Source organism: Capra hircus, chromosome 3 (genome assembly GCF_001704415.2).
Source record: "Capra hircus breed San Clemente chromosome 3, ASM170441v1, whole genome shotgun sequence".
NCBI classification, from domain to species: domain Eukaryota; kingdom Metazoa; phylum Chordata; class Mammalia; order Artiodactyla; family Bovidae; genus Capra; species Capra hircus.
In genome coordinates, this window is record NC_030810.1 from 62,083,431 (window position 1) to 62,105,455 (window position 22,025).

General features: G+C 43.0%; 1 protein-coding gene across 1 annotated transcript in view; it reads right to left on the reverse strand.

Moving 5' to 3' along the window:
* The window catches only part of MCOLN2 (mucolipin 2), a 63,518-nt gene extending 43,632 nt beyond the window's left edge, over nt 1-19,886 (reverse strand). Inside the window, exons 1-2 of the mRNA XM_018045686.1 lie at nt 19,739-19,886; nt 3,468-3,627 (exon numbers count right to left, since the gene is read on the reverse strand). Coding sequence (XP_017901175.1) covers nt 3,468-3,627; nt 19,739-19,815 — 237 coding nt within the window. The 5' untranslated portion in view covers nt 19,816-19,886. The remainder of the gene's footprint in view (nt 1-3,467; nt 3,628-19,738) is intronic.

Here is a 22,025-nt window from a genome sequence, read left to right on the forward strand (position 1 = left end):
GAGGAAAAGAGCAGATCTAGCAAAAGAATGTGGAAACCTCTCTCAAGATTATAAATTACTGAAGAATGTAGAGTAGGAATGTCTTTTAAAAGATGTTTCTTTCCCATCAACGTTTATAAAACACCACTCATTCCATTAGACTTGAGAATGGAGTGCTAAAAGAGACAGAAAAAGAGGAGGAGGGAAAAGTGGGATTTGAAGGAAAGAAAGATTTTTGAGAATTCCATTCCAATTATATATTATCCAAGTAGCAAAATTTATTAGAATGGCCCTACAGGGGAATACAAGTTTAACCACCTCAGTTTAATTAGGGGAGGTAGGGTAGACCCACCCAAAAGGTAAATGATCAAGTCCCAGAAATATTTTATTAAAAGTGAAATTAGTGATGTAGCCAGCATGGGGTACTAGTGAGCCAAGAAAAAAACACATGTTGAGCGATCAGGCAAGGCTGGTAGGGGAGGTGGACTTCAAATAGCAGCTGAAAGATGAGGGAGAAAAGAGCTCCTCTGTACTTGAAGGAAAAACAAGGCAGGGGCCAGAATCATTGAGTGTGTCCATCTGGGTGGGACATGGGGAAGAAACAGCAGATGAAAACCTATTGGAAAGGCAAGTTGAAGGAGACTATGGAAATCTGTGAATCCCAGGCCACAGACTGAAAATTTAGTTCTATGGGAAATATGGTTCCACAGAAGTTTCTGAGAATAAGAGACGCAATAAGAGCATTCTAAGAAAAATTAATCTGACATGCGTATTGAATGGACTGGTAGGTTTGGAGATAAAAAAGGTAGGCATAAGTTGAATTCCAGAAGCAGCCTAGTTAACTTGAGTGTATTTCTCAAGTGCAAACTCTGAGGCTGTACATCTGGAAAGAAACAATATGAGAAAACGAGTGCAGACTCTAGAGCGAGACTACCAGGGCTCAAATCCTGACTCTGCCTCTTCCTGGCTGAATATATGCATGCTAAGTTGCTTCAGTCATGTCCAACTCTTCACAACCCCTGGCGGACTGCAGCCCGCCAGGTTCCTCTGTCCCTGGGATTCTCCAGGCAAGAATATTGAAGTGGGTTATCATTTCCTACTCCAGGGGATCTTCCTGACCCAGGGATTGAACCTGCACCTCTTACATCTCCTGCATTGGCAGGAGGATTCTTTATCACTAGCGCCATCATGGCAAATAGATGGGGAAACAGTGGAAACAGCGGCTGACTTTATTTTTCTGGGCTCCAAAATCACTGCAGATGGTATTGCACCACGAAATTAAAAGACACTTACTCCTTGGAAGGAAAGTTATGACCAACCTAGGCAGCATATTAAAAAGCAGAGACATTACTTTGTCAACAAAGGTCCATCTAGTCAAGGCTATGGTTTTTCCAGTGGTCATGTATGGATATGAGAGTTGGACTATAAAGAAAGCTGAGCACAGAAGAATTGATGCTTTTGAACTGTGGTGTTGGAGAAGACTCTTGAGAGTCTCTTGGACTGCAAGGAGATCCAACCAGTCCATCCTAAAGGAGATAAGTCCTGTGTGTTCACTGGAAGGACTGATGTTGAAGCTGAAACTCCAATACTTTGGCCACCTCATGTGAAGAGCTGACTCATTTGAAAAGACCCTGATGCTGGGAAAAATTGAGGGCAGGAGGAGAAGGGGACGACAGAGGATGAGATGGTTGGATGGCATCACCAACTCGATGGACATGGGTTTGGGTGGACTTCAGGAGCTAGTGATGGAAAGGGAGGCCTGGCATGCTGTGGTTCATGAGGTCACAAAGAGTTGGACACGACTGAGGACTGAACTGAGCATCTGGGAAGCCCCTCCTGGCTGAATGGCCACATGCAAATTACTCAGCTTTCTTTGGCTCAGTATTCTCATCTGTTCAAAGGGAGTAAAAATTGAACCTACCTCATGGAGTCTGGTGAGGCTGAAATGAGCTAACATACATAAAGCACTTACTGTGCGTACCACATGGAACTGCTAGGCTATGTATGAGCTGTCAGCAGGCGTAACACATTCACAGCTATATTCCCAAGATAGTGCGGAGCATATGAAGTACTTCATACACATCAATATTTTAAATTAACTAACAAGGTAAGAGTCTATGCTGGACACAAGATAGTGAATATGGCAAATCATAAGGAGATGCAGTTTTGAAGGAAGCATCCATGGAATTCAGTAGCTATTAGGACCAAAAATGTAAGTCAAAGAGGGTGATGATATTTTATGCCTAGGTTAGTTAGAATATTAATAATATTAATAGATCAAAAACTTGAAAGCTAGTTTGGCAAGAGAAGTAATTGGGGAATAATTAAAATTAACCAAATGGCAAAAGGGGACATTATTTCTTCTTCCAAGTAATACTAACAATGCACTACTTTATAGGCTGCCAAAATTAAAACTTCAAAACCAAGAATTAAAATGAAAAAAATTTTTAAAGAAAAAAAAAATCCAAGCATGTACATTTAAGAGTGACCGTTCCTCTCATCTTTGTTTCTTTGGAAGTAGCTTGCTTACCCTAAAATGTGATGAGCTGGTGCAGCGTGTCATGCAGTAACAAGACCTCTTTATGAACAAAGAATAAAGATGCAGCTTTAGTTATGGCAGGAACCACCTTTCTCAGTTCTAAAGCATATGGAGGTAATTTTAGGAAGCTATTAATTTTTGTGTTCCAGAAATCAAATCTTTGAAAACACTTACACTGATGACAGAATGATTATTTGCCCCTGGAGCCTAATATTCCAAATCAGTACTGTTTTTAAAAGGACACATGTTTCAAATGTAATTGCATACAGAGAAGCCTCTCTAAAACTGGTTCAGGCCCCAAAACTAGATGATAACTTGGGTGACTGTTGTGATACTGATAATAAAATATTTAACAATTTCAATTTAAGCAAAAAGTCCCAATGCAGCCTTTATACACTCCTGATACACTCCGAAGTGTCTAAGTAAACACTCTCCTACCTTACCCAGGCCTGCCTGGGGAGGTATGTGGGGCGTGGGTAAGGTTGAGGAGTGTTTACTTAAGCATTTAGCTTCTGATGAAAAGAAAACTTAGCATTAGCATTCTGTAAATCCAAAATCAAAGCGGTCCAAAATGCAGACTTCAAAAGTATATTTAAATAAGATATATTTGAAGAAAGATGAAAGATTTCAAGAACACAGAACTTTGGCCAGGCAGCCTTCACCAGCCTTGTGCCTCATTCAGATATAGAAACCCTACCCACTTCAGATCTAACACTATCTATATTTACACAACCCGTGAGAGATGACCTCAGAGTCTCTTACTAAAACAAAGTCGTCATCTAAACTTAACTTCAACCTACCATCTGCCCTCCAGAGTCAACATAATTTTAGAGGTTTATGAACATGAGTGTGTGGCCTTTTCAGGACAAAAGTCAAGTGGCAGAACATGGAAAAACAGGTTCATCTTGGGGTAAGAATAAAAAACAAATGAACTGATAATATCATTTACCTGGGTAGTGACCATGACTATCTTCAAAATCTGCAAACCCATTTTCCATGGAATCTGTTGTCTGGCTCGGAATTTTTCACAAGGGTTCATGAAATAAAACCTCAGGTCTTCTCTCAGACGTTCTTCTTTCACCTCAGAATCAAGATGAGCCATTGCATCTCTGCAAAGAAGATCAATTTTTAAATACACTGAACAGCCTGAAATCTCCTGAAGAATACTTTCCATTCACATGTTTTACCCATTCTTTAAAGCAAAACTCTCTCTAACCAGTGAAATCCTTCTCACTTTAGAAATCTGAAAATGATTCAGGATCCTCTATCACTTGCCTTTACATATACCTATCCATCTTGTTCCAAATGGCCACCATCAAAATTATAAAAATAGGATTTTATTTGCAAGACTTGTCAATTCCAACATCTTAATATATACCATTCACATGTTACTAGAGTATTAACAAAAACTAAATGGGACATTTTCATGACATTCTAAGTTTGAAATCCCAGAAATTTAGCACCGACTATTATAATTAAATTGTTATGGAAATAGAGAATCTCTGTTTTGTAACTCTGTTCTGAAAAGACTGTGTATCTTGCATGATATATCAGTGATTATGGGGGCTTCCCAGATGGCACAGTGGAAAGAATCTGCTTGCCAAGGCAGGAGGTGCAAGAGATGCAATCTCTGGGTCAGAAATATCTGCAGCCTTGGAGTAGGAAATGACAACCCATTCCAATATTCTTGCCTGGAAAATTCCATGGAGAGAGGAGCCTGGTGGGCTACAGTGCCTGGGGTCACAAAGAGTCAGACATGACTGAGCCATGGAGCCTCAGTGATTATAAGACTCCAAACTATAGCTCACTTTAAAGTTAATATATCATCTCTCTGTTTATGCCTAGTCAGATATTCCTGGCATCTCATACATTAGAAAAATTGTGCTTGGACTATTTTAAGGACTCTGAACTCAGAAATGGGCACATGACTGAACCTAGGCCAAAGAGAACCAATGAGATATGGACACAGGACTGTAATTATAACCAATGGAAGAGACGTGGTCTTTCCACTAAGTAGTCCCTAAAGAGGGCTGTGCAAAACATCCATTGGGAGAACAGAGAACATCAGTACTTCTATTTAGTCTTCATCTTAAAAACAAAAAAAATTGAGCTCTACTGACAATATATAAAGTAACAGTGGTAATATAGTAGCATATATTTTATTAATATAAACAAATATATATACATTGGGGATATGTGCCTAACTTTTACTGTTGAATGCATAATTGGCAAAATCTGGGCATCATAGACCTAAAGCATAGATGGAGTCTGGAATTCCTAGAAGCCATTTTAACCATCTCTCCTGGAAGCCGTCATAGGAGAGCTTGCCAAGGAGTGGAGCTAACAAAGAACAGACAAGACTGTCTAGTGACAATGTTTGAGTTGCTGGAGCCAGCTGTGCCTGAAGCCATCCAAGACTTTCAAATTGAGCCAACAAATCTGAGACTTAGGCCCGTTTAAGTTCAATTTCTGTTTCTTGAAACAAGAAATGTCTTGATGGTACGTTTAATAAGCAAATTCTATTAAGTTTAGCCATCATTCAAGCTACTCATTTCTCAGAAAACGTTTATAATTGGGGGTCATTCTTGGGGATCTTTTCATCTGAAATAGTGTAATGATATTTTATATTGACTTATGACTTATGTAGCTTGACTAACAAATTTAAAAGAAACAAAAAAAAGAGATGCTAAAAAAAACTATATTAAGAGTTATTTTAAGACTTTTTAAGGCTTATATTCGGTTGCTAATGATTTTCTATTTTTAAGTTGATTTTTAGACTTCCTATTTCCAGAATTAATAGGCCAGGTTATTTTGCTGGAAAGAAGAGGGGAAGAAGGAAGGAAGTTGGGAGGGAGGCGGGAAGGGAAGGAGAGAGGAAGATGGAGAGGAAGGCAGGATCCATACTGAGAAATGAGGGTCACAACCCAATCCTTTAAGCCTCGTGCCTGGGTGACCCAGAGTCAAACTGTCAGCTTGCTTGGTTCAGGGAACTTCAGACGGGAATTGCCCTCCCTCTCTGGGCAAACACATGTAGACCTCTCCAGATGCTCACCCTGAGACTTGGGGAGCTCCAAAAGATAAATAAAACACATGGACCAACAGGTACTAAAACATACCAGGCCCACAAGGAAACCAAGCAGCACAAAACAGTCAACTTAGAAAAAGCAGGAACAGAGCCAAGTATATCAGAATCAGACACAGGTTAAAAAACAACCATGCTTACCACATGCAAAAACACATATAGGTTAACATATCTGTAAGAAAATCTTGGGAAAAAACAAAACTTTTAGAAATGAAAAATCAATGACCAAAATGAGTCTCATTTCAAAAGAATAAGAAGACTTTTTAAATGTGTTTTCCCTGCATCTGCTATAGTTACCTCCTGGTTCCATCTAACCAAATTACTGAGCACCAAATTATGCTGAGCAACTGTACTGGGTGCTTAGGACATAAACATAAATAGGTTTCCTGAAGCTCAGATGTTCAGCATCAGATAGGAGAGACAGATTTGTTAATACAAACGTGTAAGTTATCAGTTAGCTCAGTACCATACGGAATCTAGAAAAATGGTACTGATGAACTTATTTGCAGGACAGAAATAGAGATGTAGACACAGAGAACAGACTTTGGACACAGCGAGGTAGGAAAGCAGAGAGTGGGATGAACTGAGAGTAGAATTGAAACATATATTAATACATTACCATGTGTAAAACAGCCAATGGGAAGTTGCTCTACAACACACTGGGAGCTCAACCCAGTACTTTGTGACAATCTAGAGGGTGGGATGGGGTGGAGGGGGTGGGTCGGGGAAGGTTCAAGAGGACATATATGTACTTATGGCTGATTCACATTGTTGTATGGAAGAAGCCAACACAATACTGTAAAGCAATTATCCTCCAATTAAATAATAAATTTTTTCAAAAGAAAAAAAATGTATCATGGAAGCAAGGGAGACGGATTCAGAAAGCCAGAGAAGGAATCCCATTACATGTCCTAATACACGGAGTGGTAGATGCTACAGGGCTCTCGGCAAGGAGCATTGAGGGAGGCATTTCTAAGAATAAGGTGGCATCTTAACTGTGCCTGAGAGCCACAGCCTCCAACAGGAAACTTCAGACCCCTGAGAACAGTCCTGTGGAAGCCTTGTGGGCTTTAGTGTTTACCACCATCATTTCAGTGGCTCCGTGCAGCTAATGTATTCATCTTGATGATTCACAATGTCTTTTCACTTAATAAAATGAAAAGGGCATCTGCAAAGTTGTGATAGCACCCTGAAAATAAGGCCATGGAAACTCCTCCCTAGAACATACTCCTAGCCCCCATTGTGAGAAATCCTGTACTGAAGAAAGAGGAGGCTGCTTTCTGGAAAACAGTGGCAGAAACATAGGGGCAGTAGGTCAAGTGCTTGGTGAATAGGTGTGAGCCAAGCTCTGCAAGAGACATTCTCCTGCCTTCCAGGAGCTCAGTCCAGTGGAAGGGAGAAATGTAAAGAGATAAGAGTACAATAAAATGTGTTAAGTGCTCAAATTGAAGTATGCATTGAGGGTCCTGGAACAGACAAAAGGAAACTGATGCAGCCCAACTGCTCCAAGAGGCTTCACATAATTCTTCTAGCTGCTGGTTTCAATTAATATGGCCACTAAATGTTCAAGAAATGGTAACTGACATTAATGTTAAACTAAGAAGACCAATGAAAGAAGATAAGTTTTAGGCAAGAAAAAAAAGGGCAAAGTACCAGATAATGATCATGGGGATCGCTCATGGTGTTAAATCATTCACGCTCCTGTATCCTTCCCGACGTTTTTCACTGAGGTAGACAAAAGGGCTTCCCTGATGGTTCAGCAGTAAAGAATCTGCCTGCCAGTTCAATCCCTGGGGAAGGGAAGATACCCTGGAGAAGGAAATGCAACCCACTGCAGTATTCTTGCCTGAAAAATCCTATGGATAGAGGAGGCTGGCGGGCTATAGTCCATGGGGTGGCAAAAGAGCTGGACACGACAGAGCAACTGAACACACGTTTAGAGAATAAGTGCAGTACTCCTAGCTCTATGAAAAAGAAAAATGAAAAGGGCAGCGTGGAAACCTTTCCCCTCAAGCATACGGGAGCCAACAGTTGAAATACAGGGTGTGCACAGAATGTACACTGGTAGAGGCAGGTGTGTGCTTAGTTGCTCAGTCGTGTCCCACTCTTTGCGACCCTGCCAGGCTCCTCTGTCCATGGGATTCTCCAGGCAAGAATACTGGAGTGAGTTGCCATTTCCTCCTCCAGATGGTCTTCCTGACTCAGGGATCAAACCCATGTCTTCTGCGTCTCTTGCACTGGCAGGAGGATTCTTGACTACTGAGCCACCTGGAAGCTGCTGCTGCTGCTGCTAAGTCGCTTCAGTCGTGTCCGACTCTGTGCGACCCCACAGTCGGCAGCCCACCAGGCTCCCCCATCCCTGGGATTCTCCAGGCAAGAACACTGGAGTGGGTTGCCATTTCCTTCTCCAATGCATGAAAGTGAAAAGTGAAAGTGAAGTCGCTCAGTTGTGTCTGACTCTTAGCGACCCCATGGACTGCAGCCCACCAGGCTCCTCCGTCCATGGGATTTTCCAGGCAAGAGTACTGGAGTGGGGTGCCATTGCCTACTCTGACCTGGAAGCTAGTATTAGTCAAATATGATCAACTAATGACAGAATGATAGAAATACAGAAAAGAATATTAATGATACTTAGGTTAAACAATTCTGGTATCTCAAGGAAAATGCAAATGTGTAAGCTTTCTAAACTCTACGTTTGAAGGTTCTTTCTTGACCTATTCTTCTCAATTTGAGGATTTTCGCTAGTTCTCCAGTAGGTGAAGGGTTTTAAACATAGGGCATGCATATGACCATATTTTAAGGCAATCATATGACCAAGGGCAATTCCAACTTTAGCAAATCAACAGCCAAAAGAGCTGATGGAAGCTTGAAGTTTTGAAAAATAACAACACAGAACAAATTATCAGCAATTCTTAACCTTACTAGGATCATAAACCCCCAAGGAACCTGTGAAGGTTTTTGACCTTTGCCTTGGAAAAATACACATACCAGTTTCAGTGATGATACCATGTTCCCATGAGCACAATTTGCTCAGTAAATATGCTAACCAGCTCAGACTGCTACTTCTTTTCAGCTTGTAAGTCCCTTCCCCTACTCATAAAGAGGTATGAAAGCTTGTTTTCTACTGCAGTGACCTCCAAAGTGGGGTGTAGACACACAAGGCAGGTATACAAGACTGTCCACTGGGATAACAGTGGAGAGGACAGGGCTAGGGCTTCTAACTGTATTCACCAGGCAAAGAGAAGTTAAGATTTACAAGTTTCAGTGTATGAATTATACACCTAAGATCCCCTCACATGGTCAGAAAGTCAGATGCATGTATTTCGCTTAAGTACACGAGGCAATATGGGGGGAGAGTGCAGGTTCCCAGAGCAGGTGGCGCCCTAACTTGGTTGCAGCACATTCCCACCACTTAGGGTTTATATGAGCCCACTTAAGCATTTGTTGGAGTATATTATCCACTTTAGTTAATCCTCGTAAAATGAGCAAGGGAATAAAGATTCTTGCAAAACATCAGACTCCTTGTAAAACTAATGTAAATCTAAATTTACATCAAGAAAATGGGAGAGCTAACATTTTCCTAACACAACATTTGTTGGCCATGAGTTTAAAAAAAGATGAAATGAAAATCTGATCTGAAAAAAAGTTGGGAAATAAATAGATTTATCAAGAGAGTATTTAAAATGCTAACAAAATCTACTATTGTTACGTGATGAACCTGGCCCTAAGTGTATATATTGTACCCTAAGACATTATATAATGATGTTGTGAATGATAATCACACCATAAAGTCACTGCACTTAGCAACTCTTTTTAACACCCTCATCAGTCGCATCTCTTAAAATGCTCGTTTTACCTGTCTTATAGTATGTATGGTTTTCAGTTCAGTTCAGTTGAGTCGCTCAGTCGTGTCCAACTCTTTGCAACCCCATGGACTGCAGCACTCCAGGCTTCCCTGTCCATTACCAACTCCGGGCGTTTATTCAAACTCATGTCCATTGAGTCAGTGATATCATCAACCATCTCATCCTCTGTTGCCCCCTTCTCCTCCCACCTTCAATCTTTCCCAGCATCAGGGTCTTTTTAAATGAGTCAGTTCTTGCATCAGGTGGCCAAAATATTGGAGTTTCAGCGTCAGCATCAGTCCTTTCAATGAATATTCATAACTGATTTCCTTTAGGATTGACTAGTTGGATCTCCTTGCAGTCCAAGGGACTCTCAAGAGTTTTACATACAATATATAAGTAAATATCCATTCAGAGAGGGTAGATGTCCTTTTAACCGATGGGGATAAGTTATCAAAAATATTTGGGAGGATTTCTCGAGTATTTCAGAACTGCAGCCCCACTGAGATGTGGTTGCTCTTTTGTTATTCCAGCTGATGTTGAGAGAAATTGATGTTTATTCCTCTGGCTCCAACAAATAAATGGAAACTAACACTGATAGGCAACTCTTCTCTTATCATGTCTATATAGATATCACGTATCATGCAGCAGTATGAGAAGAATGTTTTTGCTAACTCATAACTAGTACCTCCTAGTCACAGAGGATAGGGCAGGGGAAGTAGGGTGAACCAGTTCCCAAGTCTATCCTTCTTCCTGCATCCTCTTCACAGTGAAAAGTACTACCAGGATGCCTTCCAGGAACCGACATCTGGGTAGCTCTCCAGGATCTGGTGCCACTCTCATTTCTCCCCTCAACTTAATTGTGCACATAATTTTAAAAGGACTACAATGAACCACATTCCTAGTTCTGCCCCTTAGGGACAACCACTTTTATTTGGGTTTTTGTTGTTTCTATTTACTTTAATAATTCTAAATAATATTATTGCATATTTTTTTCCTCTTTGGATATTATCAGTTTATATCCTACTGAGAGAAATAAGAATATAGCTCTTATAGCTGGCCCCCACCAGGCAACATTCACAGTTTACCTCCCCTCTCATCTTCCCAACAAAGCTCTAATAAAAATTTAGGATAAATTAACATTTAGAAATTATGAAGTGAATATGCAAATACTCTTTAGAGTTGAGCCATCAGTACACTGTGATTTTACATTCTCACTTACAAAATTTTCTTTCTGGAGTTAACTGCTTTTTTCCTCATTTGCTTAGTTTTCCACATACCAACCACGGCTTTAGCATCAAACTCTGATGAATCTGCCAGCTCCTTTTCAGTAGTCAACCAGGCTGGGCATCCTGTCAATTCTCTTCTCCTCCAGAGATATCATTCCTGTAGCCCTCATCCTCCTGTTCCAACTACATGTGTCTGAGTTGCTCAGTCGTGTCCGACTCTTTGCAATGCCATGGACTGGGGCCCACCAGGCTCCTCTGTCCATGGGATTCTCCATGTAAGAATACTGGAATGGGTTGTCATTCCCTTCTCCAGGGGATCTTCCCAACCAAGGAATCGAACCCAGGTATCCTTCACTGCAGGCAAATCTTTACTGTCTAAGCCACCAGGGAAACCCTCCAGCTACATGGGTTGCTTTATAATTCCTTTTCAGGGGCCATCAGTTTGGAAATTCTCTTCGCCTTCTTCCCAAATTGGATTCCACATTTCCTGGATTCCATCTCCACCTCTTTCTTTACCCCCTCATTTCTGTGGAGAGTAGCCTTTAATCCCTTCTTGTGTGAGGAAGTCTGAGATCCCCCAGGACAGAAACTGTTGCCATCCACTATTCATTCCTCCCCTCTTCCTGATTTTGAGGGCAGGAATGCATGTATACTGAGGACAGAATAATTCAGTATTAGAGCTAGATTATTGTTTCCACACCTGGTTGCACACCAAGTCACCTGGGGCACCTCAGAAGTACTGATACCCTGTTTCTCCCCTCAGAGATTCTGGCCTGATTGGTGTGGATCCAGCCTGGGCATTGGGGCTTTTAAAAAGCTCCTCAAGTGATTCTAATGTGCACCCAGTTTGAACTTCTTACCTTAGAGATTACCTGTTCACATTTCTTCATTTCACAAATGAGGCAACTAACGTACCTAGGGGCTGCAGTTTGCCCCCAGCTATAAAAATCCAATTTAGAATAAGAATCGGATCCAAGAATCCCTTAAGAATCCTTGTCCAGTGTCCCTTTTTGATCCCTGAGTTAGTATTTCTTAAAGAGCAATGGCCTATAAGACGGTCAGGAATGAAGGGGAAAAATGGCATATTCAAATAAACTAATGTTTCCAACATAATTTATCTTATTTAAAAGTGTGACAATTTGGCAGACCACAGCACCCTATGCCATAAATTTAGGAAACTTCTAAATGGTCATGTTACTGAAATGAGACGGAAAAAACAAATAAAGACATGTGATGGAATGAACCCAGCATTTAATGTTGTCGAGGTACTTTTGTGCTTCAGATTCTCTAGAGCAAACACTGGGTTTCCATTCTGGACCCGCTCAGAAGGAACCATCTCCTGCTGTAGATTCCATGGCCACTTCCCAGGACGCAGCTTGGTGGCTCAGCAGCACTTGATCTAGTTGACCACCTGGAACAACCTCATCTCTCCACTTCTAGGACATCCCACTGCCCTAGTTTTCTCCCTCCCTTACTGAGCTTCTCTGAGTCTCCTTCACTGGCTTCTCTTCCTTCTGACTTCCAGATGCCAGAGTGCCTCAGGACACGCAGCCCAGGGCTCTTCTATCCTCTCTTCCAGAAGAGTTCATGGAGTCCTGTGGCTTTAAATATTATCTACACAATGTGGACTTTCACATCTCCAGCAAATGTCTCTCTCAAACAGGCTCCCTTCGCCAAACTCTTCCTTGAAACTCCACCCACATGACTAATGGGTTCCTCCACCCTCTTCTCTGCACATGTGCTCAACACCATGATGACATCCATCCATCCAGATGTTTCAGCTGCAAACCCTCATTCTGTCAGTGGTCCTCCACACTGGCTGCACAGTCATCATCTGGGGATTTTTTAAAGGTTTCAGTGCCAAGACATTCTGATTTAATTGGTGACCAGGTATAAGCCAGGTGGAGCTAGTGGTAAAGAACCCACCTGCTAGTGCAGGAGACTTAAGGGATGCGGGTTCAGTCCCTGGGTTGGGAACATCCCCTGGAGGAGGGCATGGCAACTCACTCCAGTATTCTTGCCTGGAGTATCCCATCCACTGAGGAGCCTAGTGGGTTACAGTCCATAGGGTCACAAAGAGTCGGACATGAATGAAGCAACTTAGCACACACACAGGTGTAGACTGGGCATGGAGATTTTGATAAGCTTTCCAGGCGATTCTAACATGCAGCAAAGTCCAGGAACTTTTGCTCCAGAGTCACGCTTTGAGTTTTCGTCTTCGTCAACCCTCATACCTACTTGAGCAAGTTTTCCTTCAAAACACAGCGTGGAGTGGCTCCCTTCTCTCTACACCCACTGCAGACTCCCTGGGCCCAGCATCATCATCCCTCACCGGAAAACTACACCAGTTTCCCAATTTTCCACGTGGTAGCCAGAAGAGGAAGTCTAAAAGTGTAAGGCAGATATCACTCCTCTACCCTGTAGTGGCTTCCCCCTGCTCTCAGACTGAAATCCAGCCCTCTTGCCATGGCCTAAAAGTTCCCTGCCCATTCCTTCCCATACCCTCTCTTCCTCTTCCTCACACCCCACTACACCTCCCTCCTGGCTCTGGGCATGCCCACTTGCCACTTCACCTACCCTTCTGCCATCCCCCCAACTCCCCACACATCCAGATCCTTCTCACCTTCACTCCTTAGCTCAAGCAACACCTCTTCAGAGTGGGCTCCTTGATCACTTTGTAAAAATAGGACTTCTCCACAGCCTCTCTCATCAGTTAATTTCCTTCATAACTGACTTTGAAATCTTTGTTTTGGTCTTCCCTACAAGAGAACTTCATAAAGACCCAGTCTTGCTTATGACTATATTCCCAGAATACCGCAGAGTAGGTAACACATGACTGATGCTCAGTGAATATTTTTTGGAAAAAAGAAATGAGTCAGTGAAAAAAGATGACAGTCCTAATTGTGTGAACTTTTCCTTGGCCAGCACCCATTAAGATCAAATAATAATAATAATAAAATAACAACAAATAAAAAAATCTAATAGAAAGTCTAAAATCCTTGATACAAAAAATTAAATTTAAAATATACTGAAAATATCTTCAATTCAGTTTAGTTCAGTCACTCAATCGTGTCCGACTCTTTGTGACCCCATGAATTGCAGCACACCAGGCCTCCCTGTCCATCACCATCTCCCGGAGTTCACTCAGACTCATGTCCATCGAGTCAGTGATACCATCCAGCCATCTCATCCTCTGTCGTCCCCTTCTCCTCCTGCCCCCAACCCCTCCCAACATCAAAATATCTTAGCCAAGATATATTAGAGGGTTTTAGATAGTTTAGTTGCTTGGTTTGCTGATAAAAAAACTTATTTTGTTTCAATTAATATTCCTGAAGTCTGTCCAAAGAATGAATTATTCAATGAATTGTTATGAAAATTTGTGATCCACTGGGGAGAGAGAAAGCTAGAGTCTTCCCTGAAACCAAATGCAAAAATAAAACTTAGGCACATTGAAAAAAATAAAGTTGATAGAACCATAAGATAGAATTTTTAAAAATATAATTTAACATGCCTCTCTAAGTATGAGAAAGTTCAGAAGCCAATGAAAATAACTGACAGATCTTAACATAAAAAGTTATAACTTTAAGAAATTAGCCAATGGTCATTTAACAACAAACTTACTAACAGTCACAATGGTTAAACTCTATCTTCAATTTTATTTATCAATAACACACACACAAAAACCATCTATTGAAAGGAAATGTAAAGAAGGACACTTGGCAGTAAAAGAGAATGAGATCAGAAGAGCATCTGTGATCTTGGAATTAAAACTCTATGGATTTATATTACAAGTGTTTAAAAACCAGTCAAACACATGGTTACAAAAAATATTCACTGCAAACCTCTTTGTAACTCTGTATTGACTTAAAGATGTCTACAACATACTGTTAGATTTCTTCAAAGTTACAAAATCAACATATTGAGATTTCATTTTTCCAAAAATGTGGACATTTATTGCTATATGTAGACATTTTAAAAGTCTAAAAGTGCATAAATCAGAAAAAAAATTTTTAGTAATCTCTGTGAAGTAGTATCAGAGGTAATACTAACTTTCTTCTTCAAGTATTCCATATTTTCTTGATTTGGGGTGATTAACATGAATTCTCAAAGTTATCATTCTGAGTTAAAATAAGCTATTTCACAGAGCCTAATAACACATATCGGATAATCCAATATGTCCCCGCCCTTAGTTTGTGAGCAGTGGATAGGAGGACGAGAATCAGGGCAAGTAAATGCAGACGAAAATTCGGGGTTTCTACAGCAATGATCATGCTGACCCTAGGGTGAATGTCCTCGGAAATCTGGCAGACGGAAGATTTTAACGCAATCCCAAACTTCCACATGGGTTTGTTTGTTTGTTTGTTTTTTCACTCTAGTTCCTATAATGAACTTATTTTCTCAAGATTTGCTAACCTCAGAAGACAGAAAAAGAGATGTCCAGATAGCTCAGGCTCTAGGGTAGTTGAACCCCAGTTAAAAGTAAGTTTAAAAAAAAAAAGTCAAAGAAAGAAACCATAGTTACCTTCTCAGCACAGCACTCAAAACAAAAATGACATGCTCATTCTAATTCTGAGAAACACCCGGAAAACAGACTAGGGGCTTTTCGTTTTCCTGTAGAGTCACCCATAAAAGATGAGCATGCTACAACTTTCAGGAATTTCCCTAAAGACAACTGTGCCACCAAGTTCCCATAAAATCATCTCCCATCATTACTTTGCTGCCTCAGGTCAGCAGGAAAGCAGAACTAGGGCTTGGCATTTTCAAAGTGCTCGTTCTGAACATGTATTCTGAAAACACAGCCTGAAGAATCAGCTCTCCATGTCAGAGACAAAAGCAAAGCAAAACTCCATTTCTAAGCAATGAAAGTGAAAGTGAAGTCCCTCAGTCGTGTCTGACTCTTTGCAACCCCATGGACTGTAGCCTACCGGGCTCCTCCGTCCATGGAATTTTCCAGGCAAGAGTCCTGGAGTGGGTTGCCATTTCCTTCTCCAGGGGATCTTCCCAACCCAGGGATCGAACACACTGCAGGCAGATGCTTTACAGTCTGAGCCACCACAGGATTCCAAATGCAGTAAAAGTTGGAAAAGATGACTGCAATTACACCATTGCCTACATTTTGGTTTCTCTAACATTTCCAGTAAGTGCTTGATATAACAGGGTCATGCTGATGACCCTCCGTAAGGAGAAGGAACACTAAAAGAAGTAATCAAGTTGTAACTAAAGTTATAATTGGGCTTCCTTGGTGGCTCAGAAGTTAAGAATCTGCCTGCCGACACAGGAGTCACCGGTTTGATCCCTGGGCTGGGAAGATCCCCTGGAGAAGGAAATGGCAAGCCACTGCAGTATTCTTGCCTGGGAAATCCTGTGGACAGAGGAATCTGTTGGGTGACAGCCCGTGGTGTCACAAAGAGTCGGACACAATGACTAAACAGCAGCAACAACAAAGTTATAATTTATCATTTTTCTTCAAACAATGGGATGAGTTTGCCTTATCTTTGGACAAGCCCACCTCAGTGCCAGTTGAGGAGACCCTAGATTCACGCTATCTCTAGCAACTCCCTCTAGTTGCTATAGGTGATAGGATATTTTTTTTAAGCCCACTCTTTAAACTGTGGGTCCTCTGGAATTATACCAAGGACAATTTTCCAGAGTCTTTAGCCTCACTAGTCACTAACTCTTATCTGATAAATGTTTTAGGCTAAAATCACTAAATGTATTCAAGGGGAGATAACAAAACACAAGCTTCAAAGGAGAAAAAAGGAAGCAGTCTTCCCAGCTGACAGGGAATAAATATCTATGGGAAACACATCCACAAAGCTCTCCTCACGCAGGGAAAAGGAGATGGGGCCCAAACTCAGAACAGTAAAAGCTCAGCCGGAGGCAGGCTGGGGAAAGTGGGAAGGAAAAACCCTGAATGACTGCCAAAGCAAACAAATAGGTAAACAAACCAAAACATGGCTTTTCACATTTGGTACTGAAACGAATATTGCCGTTTGATAAAGAAAATGAAGTCTGGAAATAAAATTACTTGCCTCTATGAAGCTCAGAACACATGATGTGAGGACTCACTGAAGGGTGATCTCATTCTTAGGAACAGACACGTGGGGCCAAGCTTCAGCTAATGAGAGCAGCCCAGTCTCAAAGAAGATTCCACTTTCAACTTTCAGAGCCAAAAGGGTTTTCTTTGGCCACTAGAAAAATTGTAGCCACAAGAACTGACCTGTTTTTCCACTAAGTTTCAAGAATTATCTTATTCTAGGTTTCACTTCACAGATAGAGATCTAGTCAAAGAGATTAGCTGACATGTATGACCACCCCTGACTTTCAGTTCTGTATTCTCTGCCACTTTGTACATTACTTGTCTCCCCATTCTTCCTACTTGCTTCCTTAAGACATTTCACATGTGTCATCTTACTGTTAAAAACATTTTTGATATGCCAAAGGAGGAGCATGTGGCCTCCTCAAACACTTCATCAGGATTTACCAGCTTTTATGTGCAGGAGAAGTGTGCACTATTATGACAGCCTCTGCATGAAAATGGTCAGGAGATGTGTGGGAAATGTGCCTGTTTTCAAAGGGTCCAAACCACAGGGCCTGATTTATGGCAGGTGTACTAAAGTGGGCTTCCCCAGTGGCTCAGCAGGTAAAGAATCCACATGCAATGCAGGAGATGTAGAAGACTCGGGTTCAATCTCTGGAGTGAGAAGATCCCCCCAAGGATAAAATGGCAACCACTCCAGTATTCTTGCCTGAAAAATCCCATGGACAGAGGAGCCTGGCAGGCACCCCACAGTCCAAAGGGTGACAAAGAATTGGCTATAACTGAGCACAATTCTACAGTAGAAATGAGAGTTCATAATAATGGGAGTTTAACTTCTCTTAAAGTATGAAGAGGAAGATGAGCTAAAACCTCAATCAGAAGGAGATACCAAGTTCCCCCAAACTTGTGCTCATCATCCACAGAGATGATGAGCATCTCTGTGGACACGCACTTCTGAAGTGTGAAATTCACACTGCACCTCTGCAAGAACCATACAGTTAATCCTCTCAACATAACACATCAGAATTTGCATCCTAATATCCACAGACAACCTTTCCTACCTCTTTCTTACCGACTGCACCTTCCATTCTATTTGAGATGAAACAAAACCCTCTGTGCCACTGGTACTGCACAACCGGACATATGTATATTTCAAATTAGAATCCCTTCAAAACCTATTTATGTGCTCACCCAAGTGTGTGTTCTCTAAGAATGAGAGTTTCTGAAGGTACTCACTGGACATGATAAAACCATTTAATTCCTGAAGGAAATATGCTAAGAAAAAAACTAAAGTTAACTTAAGAAATAAAGATTATACACAACATACCCATCATAAGCACAAGTCTGTTCATCGGCCCAAGCAAAAGATAGTAAATAAACCCAGGACCAACTTGCTCCCTATGTTTACAACAGGGATTTTAGGGCTATGGTAGATGGAAGCAGTGTTCAATTTCTATCCATCCGCTCTATTAAAAATAAACACTCAGCGTTAAGAGAGATAGTTTATAAATTACATTGTGTGCATGCGAAGTTGCTTTGGTTGTGTCCAGCCGTTTGTGAACCTGTGGTCTGTAGCCCACCAGACTCCTCTGTCAATGGGGATTCTTCTCAAGAATACTGGAGTGGGTCGCCAAGCCCTCCTCCAGGGGATCCTCCCAACCCAGGGAACAACCCTACCATTTTCTGCTTTGGCAGGCCGGTTCTTAACCACTCGTACTACCTCGGAAGCCCCTATAAATTACCTGATACTCAGTTATTTCGATGTGACATTCACAGGTATCAAGTTGTCAAGAAAAGCTGCACCACAATTTTGTCATCTACTTCAAAATTGGTCTGTCAGAGTCTAAAAAAATACATACCAGAGTTACTTGGAATTAGGTAAATACTTATCTGGACAGCGACCAGAGATGAAGTAAATCCTCCCCACGAATTCTGGCTTTCCTTGCTAGCATTAAGTTCATTTGTAATAACATGGAGAGCGCCACGCAGGACAGTCAGGAGTGTCTCTGCACTATTTTAAGAAAATTTAACAACCTACCACTGTATTTGTTTTGCGATCATTAAAAGGGGAGCGAAGGCCTGTTTGTCCGCACCTCCCAGGCTCAGCTGCACGGCTGGGTGGTTGGAGCTCTGACCAAGAAGGTGGGGCCCCCTGGCAGAGCCACGGGTCTGAACTGTACGCCTTTTCATACAGGCAGAGGAACTAGAGTTAACCACACTGTAACCCTCCCACCTGAGGAAAAGGCTTGTTTGTTCCGGAAGGCAAAGCCCAGCCTGGTTTAACTTACTGCAAGCGGTCTATAAGCAAGGCAGCAAGAAAGCTCTAGTCTAGAACAGGAAAGTCATCTACTTGATGAGGATTTCTTCAGAGTCCAGTATCTAGAAAGACACAGCTCAGGCGCCTCATCTGACGGTTAACCTGGAAACACCTGATCTGTCCTCTGGCTTCCTGGCCTGGGGAAAAGGATAGGGCTGCACGCTCATGCCTGCACCTTCAAAACTTTCCACTGCTCTCGAGGTTTGGAGTAGGCGAAATAGTTCAATGCACGCACTTCGGCTTTGCGGGACAGCCTCCCCTGAAGTCAGACCCCTCCTAGGGGGCCCCCTCCTTTTAGCCCGTCTCTCTTATTCTTCCACCAGCTGCCCGGTGCTCGCGGACCCAGGTCGGAGAGCAGGCACACGGAGTCGCGGGGTCGCTCGGGCGGCGCCGGCGGCTGGGTCACCAGGCTGGTCGGCGTACGCCTTGGGGAGAGGGGCGCGTGGCCAGGCGTCCCGCCCCACCGCGAGTCCCCACCTCCGCCTGGTCTCCAAGCTCCAGGCTGGAGCGCGTCCGGAGAGCGTCTCAACTTGGTGTCCTGGAGCACTTTTTCCGCACAAGCCGGCCTCCGAGCCCCCGGAGCAGAGGTGCGAGCGCCAGGAGATGCAAGGAGGAGAGCAGCCCAGGGAGGGGTGGCTGTGGACCCCCCCGAAGAGCGACCGCAGGATGGAGGGGCCCCCCACGGCGATCGCCCCCAGGGTACTGACCTGCACTGGGGTCCCTGGGACAGACCTGAGGCCCTGCTCCACGCCGGCAGGTCCAGCGCCTCCACGTCGCGAGCCATGGTGCTGCCCGGAGCGGCGGGAGAAGGAGGCCTCCTGAGTGGCTGCCGGGCGGTAGTGCGGAGGAGAAGCACCTTCAAAAGCGGCGCGGGCGGTGGAACGCTGGGCAGCCGCCGCGCCCTCCACACCGCCCCCGGGTGGCCGGGCTGCGCACTCCCTGCCCTCCGGGGCGCCTGACTCTATCCTTCCTTGATTTCTGCATTCTTTTGATTCTGACATCCGTCCTTTAACCATTTTAAAAGTCATTTGTATTTTGATGCGTTCAAGACAAGGGACACTTTCAATGAATGCCAAGCCCAGGGCTGAACACCGAGGACCCCCACATAAGACCACGTGCTGGTCTGCAGCCACTGTTGCTCTACCCTCCCAGAACTTCTAAGGAGGACGCCTGTTGGAAACGGGACATGAATCTTGGAAAGGAGGGTCACGGTTACTTACCCAAATGCCACTTTCAGCTGAGGATTATGTTGACTTGGAAGTCCCAACCGGCCGAAAGCTTCTTTTCCGAGAGACCCTATTCCTATTGGTAGCCGCAGGAGCAGCAGAGTCCGAGAGGTTCAGGCTGTTCGAATTAGCAACTGTTCCTTGGTGGCTCAGACGGTTAAGCGTCTGTCTACAATGCGGGAGACCCGGGTTCAATCGCTGGGTCGGGAAGATCCCCTGGAGAAGGAAATGGCAATCCACTCCAGTACTATTGCCTGGAAAATCCCATGGACAGAGGAGCCTGGTGGACTGCAGTCCACAGGGTCGCAGAGTCAGACACGACTGGAGCGACTGAACACACATAATGTATATAAAACGATACGTAATTGATCCCTTTGTCCATGGGAAGAAAAGAACAGCACTCAAAAGCTGGGATTTAAATTTTGTTTGAGGACTTTACTGAGGACAATAGTCCAGGAAACAGCCCATCAGATAGCTCTGAGGCGCTAAGGCTTATGTGTACGCTCGCTCACTCAGTCATGTCTGACTAATAGTGTGACCGAAAGCGGGGTGTGGCTGCTCACAGCTCAAAAGCCAGGATGGTGGAAAGTTAGCTTTATTTCCGATGCTGTGTCCGGTAGGGAAGGGAACACCTGGCCAAAGGCCAGCTCCCCCATCCCCACATAATCAGGGGCAAGAGCTTTTCCAGACATCGTGAAAGGGGCTACATGCAAAAACAGCTCACTCAGCTCTGATATCTGACCAACACCATCTCGATTGTTTTAGGTACAGTTCATCTTCAGTTCCAGGGTAGGTTTGTTTTTACTTCGAGGCCAGTTCTCAGAATTGTGGCAGCTTACATCACGGATACAGTCTGGTCATGATGTAGGCAACTTCTTCCACCTGGTAGGAGTTTCAGTATCTAGAAGAGAGCACACAGGCTATGGCTCAGAATATTATCTATAGCCCTTGAGAAGGAACTAAAGGTCTCCGACTATGCTTAACAGCTACTTTATTATTATTTGGGTCTCCTTAGGATCGTGCTTCGTTTCAATAGGAGGTAGGGGAAGAGCCAGAATGTGCATGAATTTTTTGCTGGGGTGGGTGAACATCCAAAGATCACTGCTAATCATAAAGAACAAGTTAATGATCTTAGTGCTTTTATATGTATGAGAAGAATCTGGGGTTACTGACTTAGATATGTATCTTAACTATCTAGGTGTAACCAAGCCCAGAAAGCTATTTTTTATCATCCTGAATTCCCCTCAAGGTACACTGTCCATGGCTTGATCCTTGTAGAACTGAAATGGCAGGCAACACTGTTTCTTTACAACCCCTTTTAAAAGTCACTTTCAATAGGCCATTGGGCAAAAGCCTTAGTTTAGAGCCTGTTTCATTAGAGGTGCCCACTGGGTATAGACAGACTTGGAAGATCCTGTTTGTGTACTCACAGTCCCTGCAGGTGGGTGCAGCAGTGGTGTGTTTCCTTTTTAGGAGAGGAAATGTTCCAGCACTGTTCTTGTGGGAAGGACGTGGACACTGGTGTAAAGAGGCAGACTGTAGCTTGGTTGGAGAGTGTTGGAGGAAGTTTATGTTGTAAGTAAGAAATATTATATTTATACAGATATATATCTATATAGATAATTTTTATGCTAAAGAATTTTTAAGCCTTTTTAATTAAAAACAAAAGCCACTGTAGGCAGCCTGGATGGGAGGGGTTTGGGGGAGAATGGATATGTATATGTATGGTTGAGTCCCTTCGCTGTTCACCTGAAACTATCACTTGTTA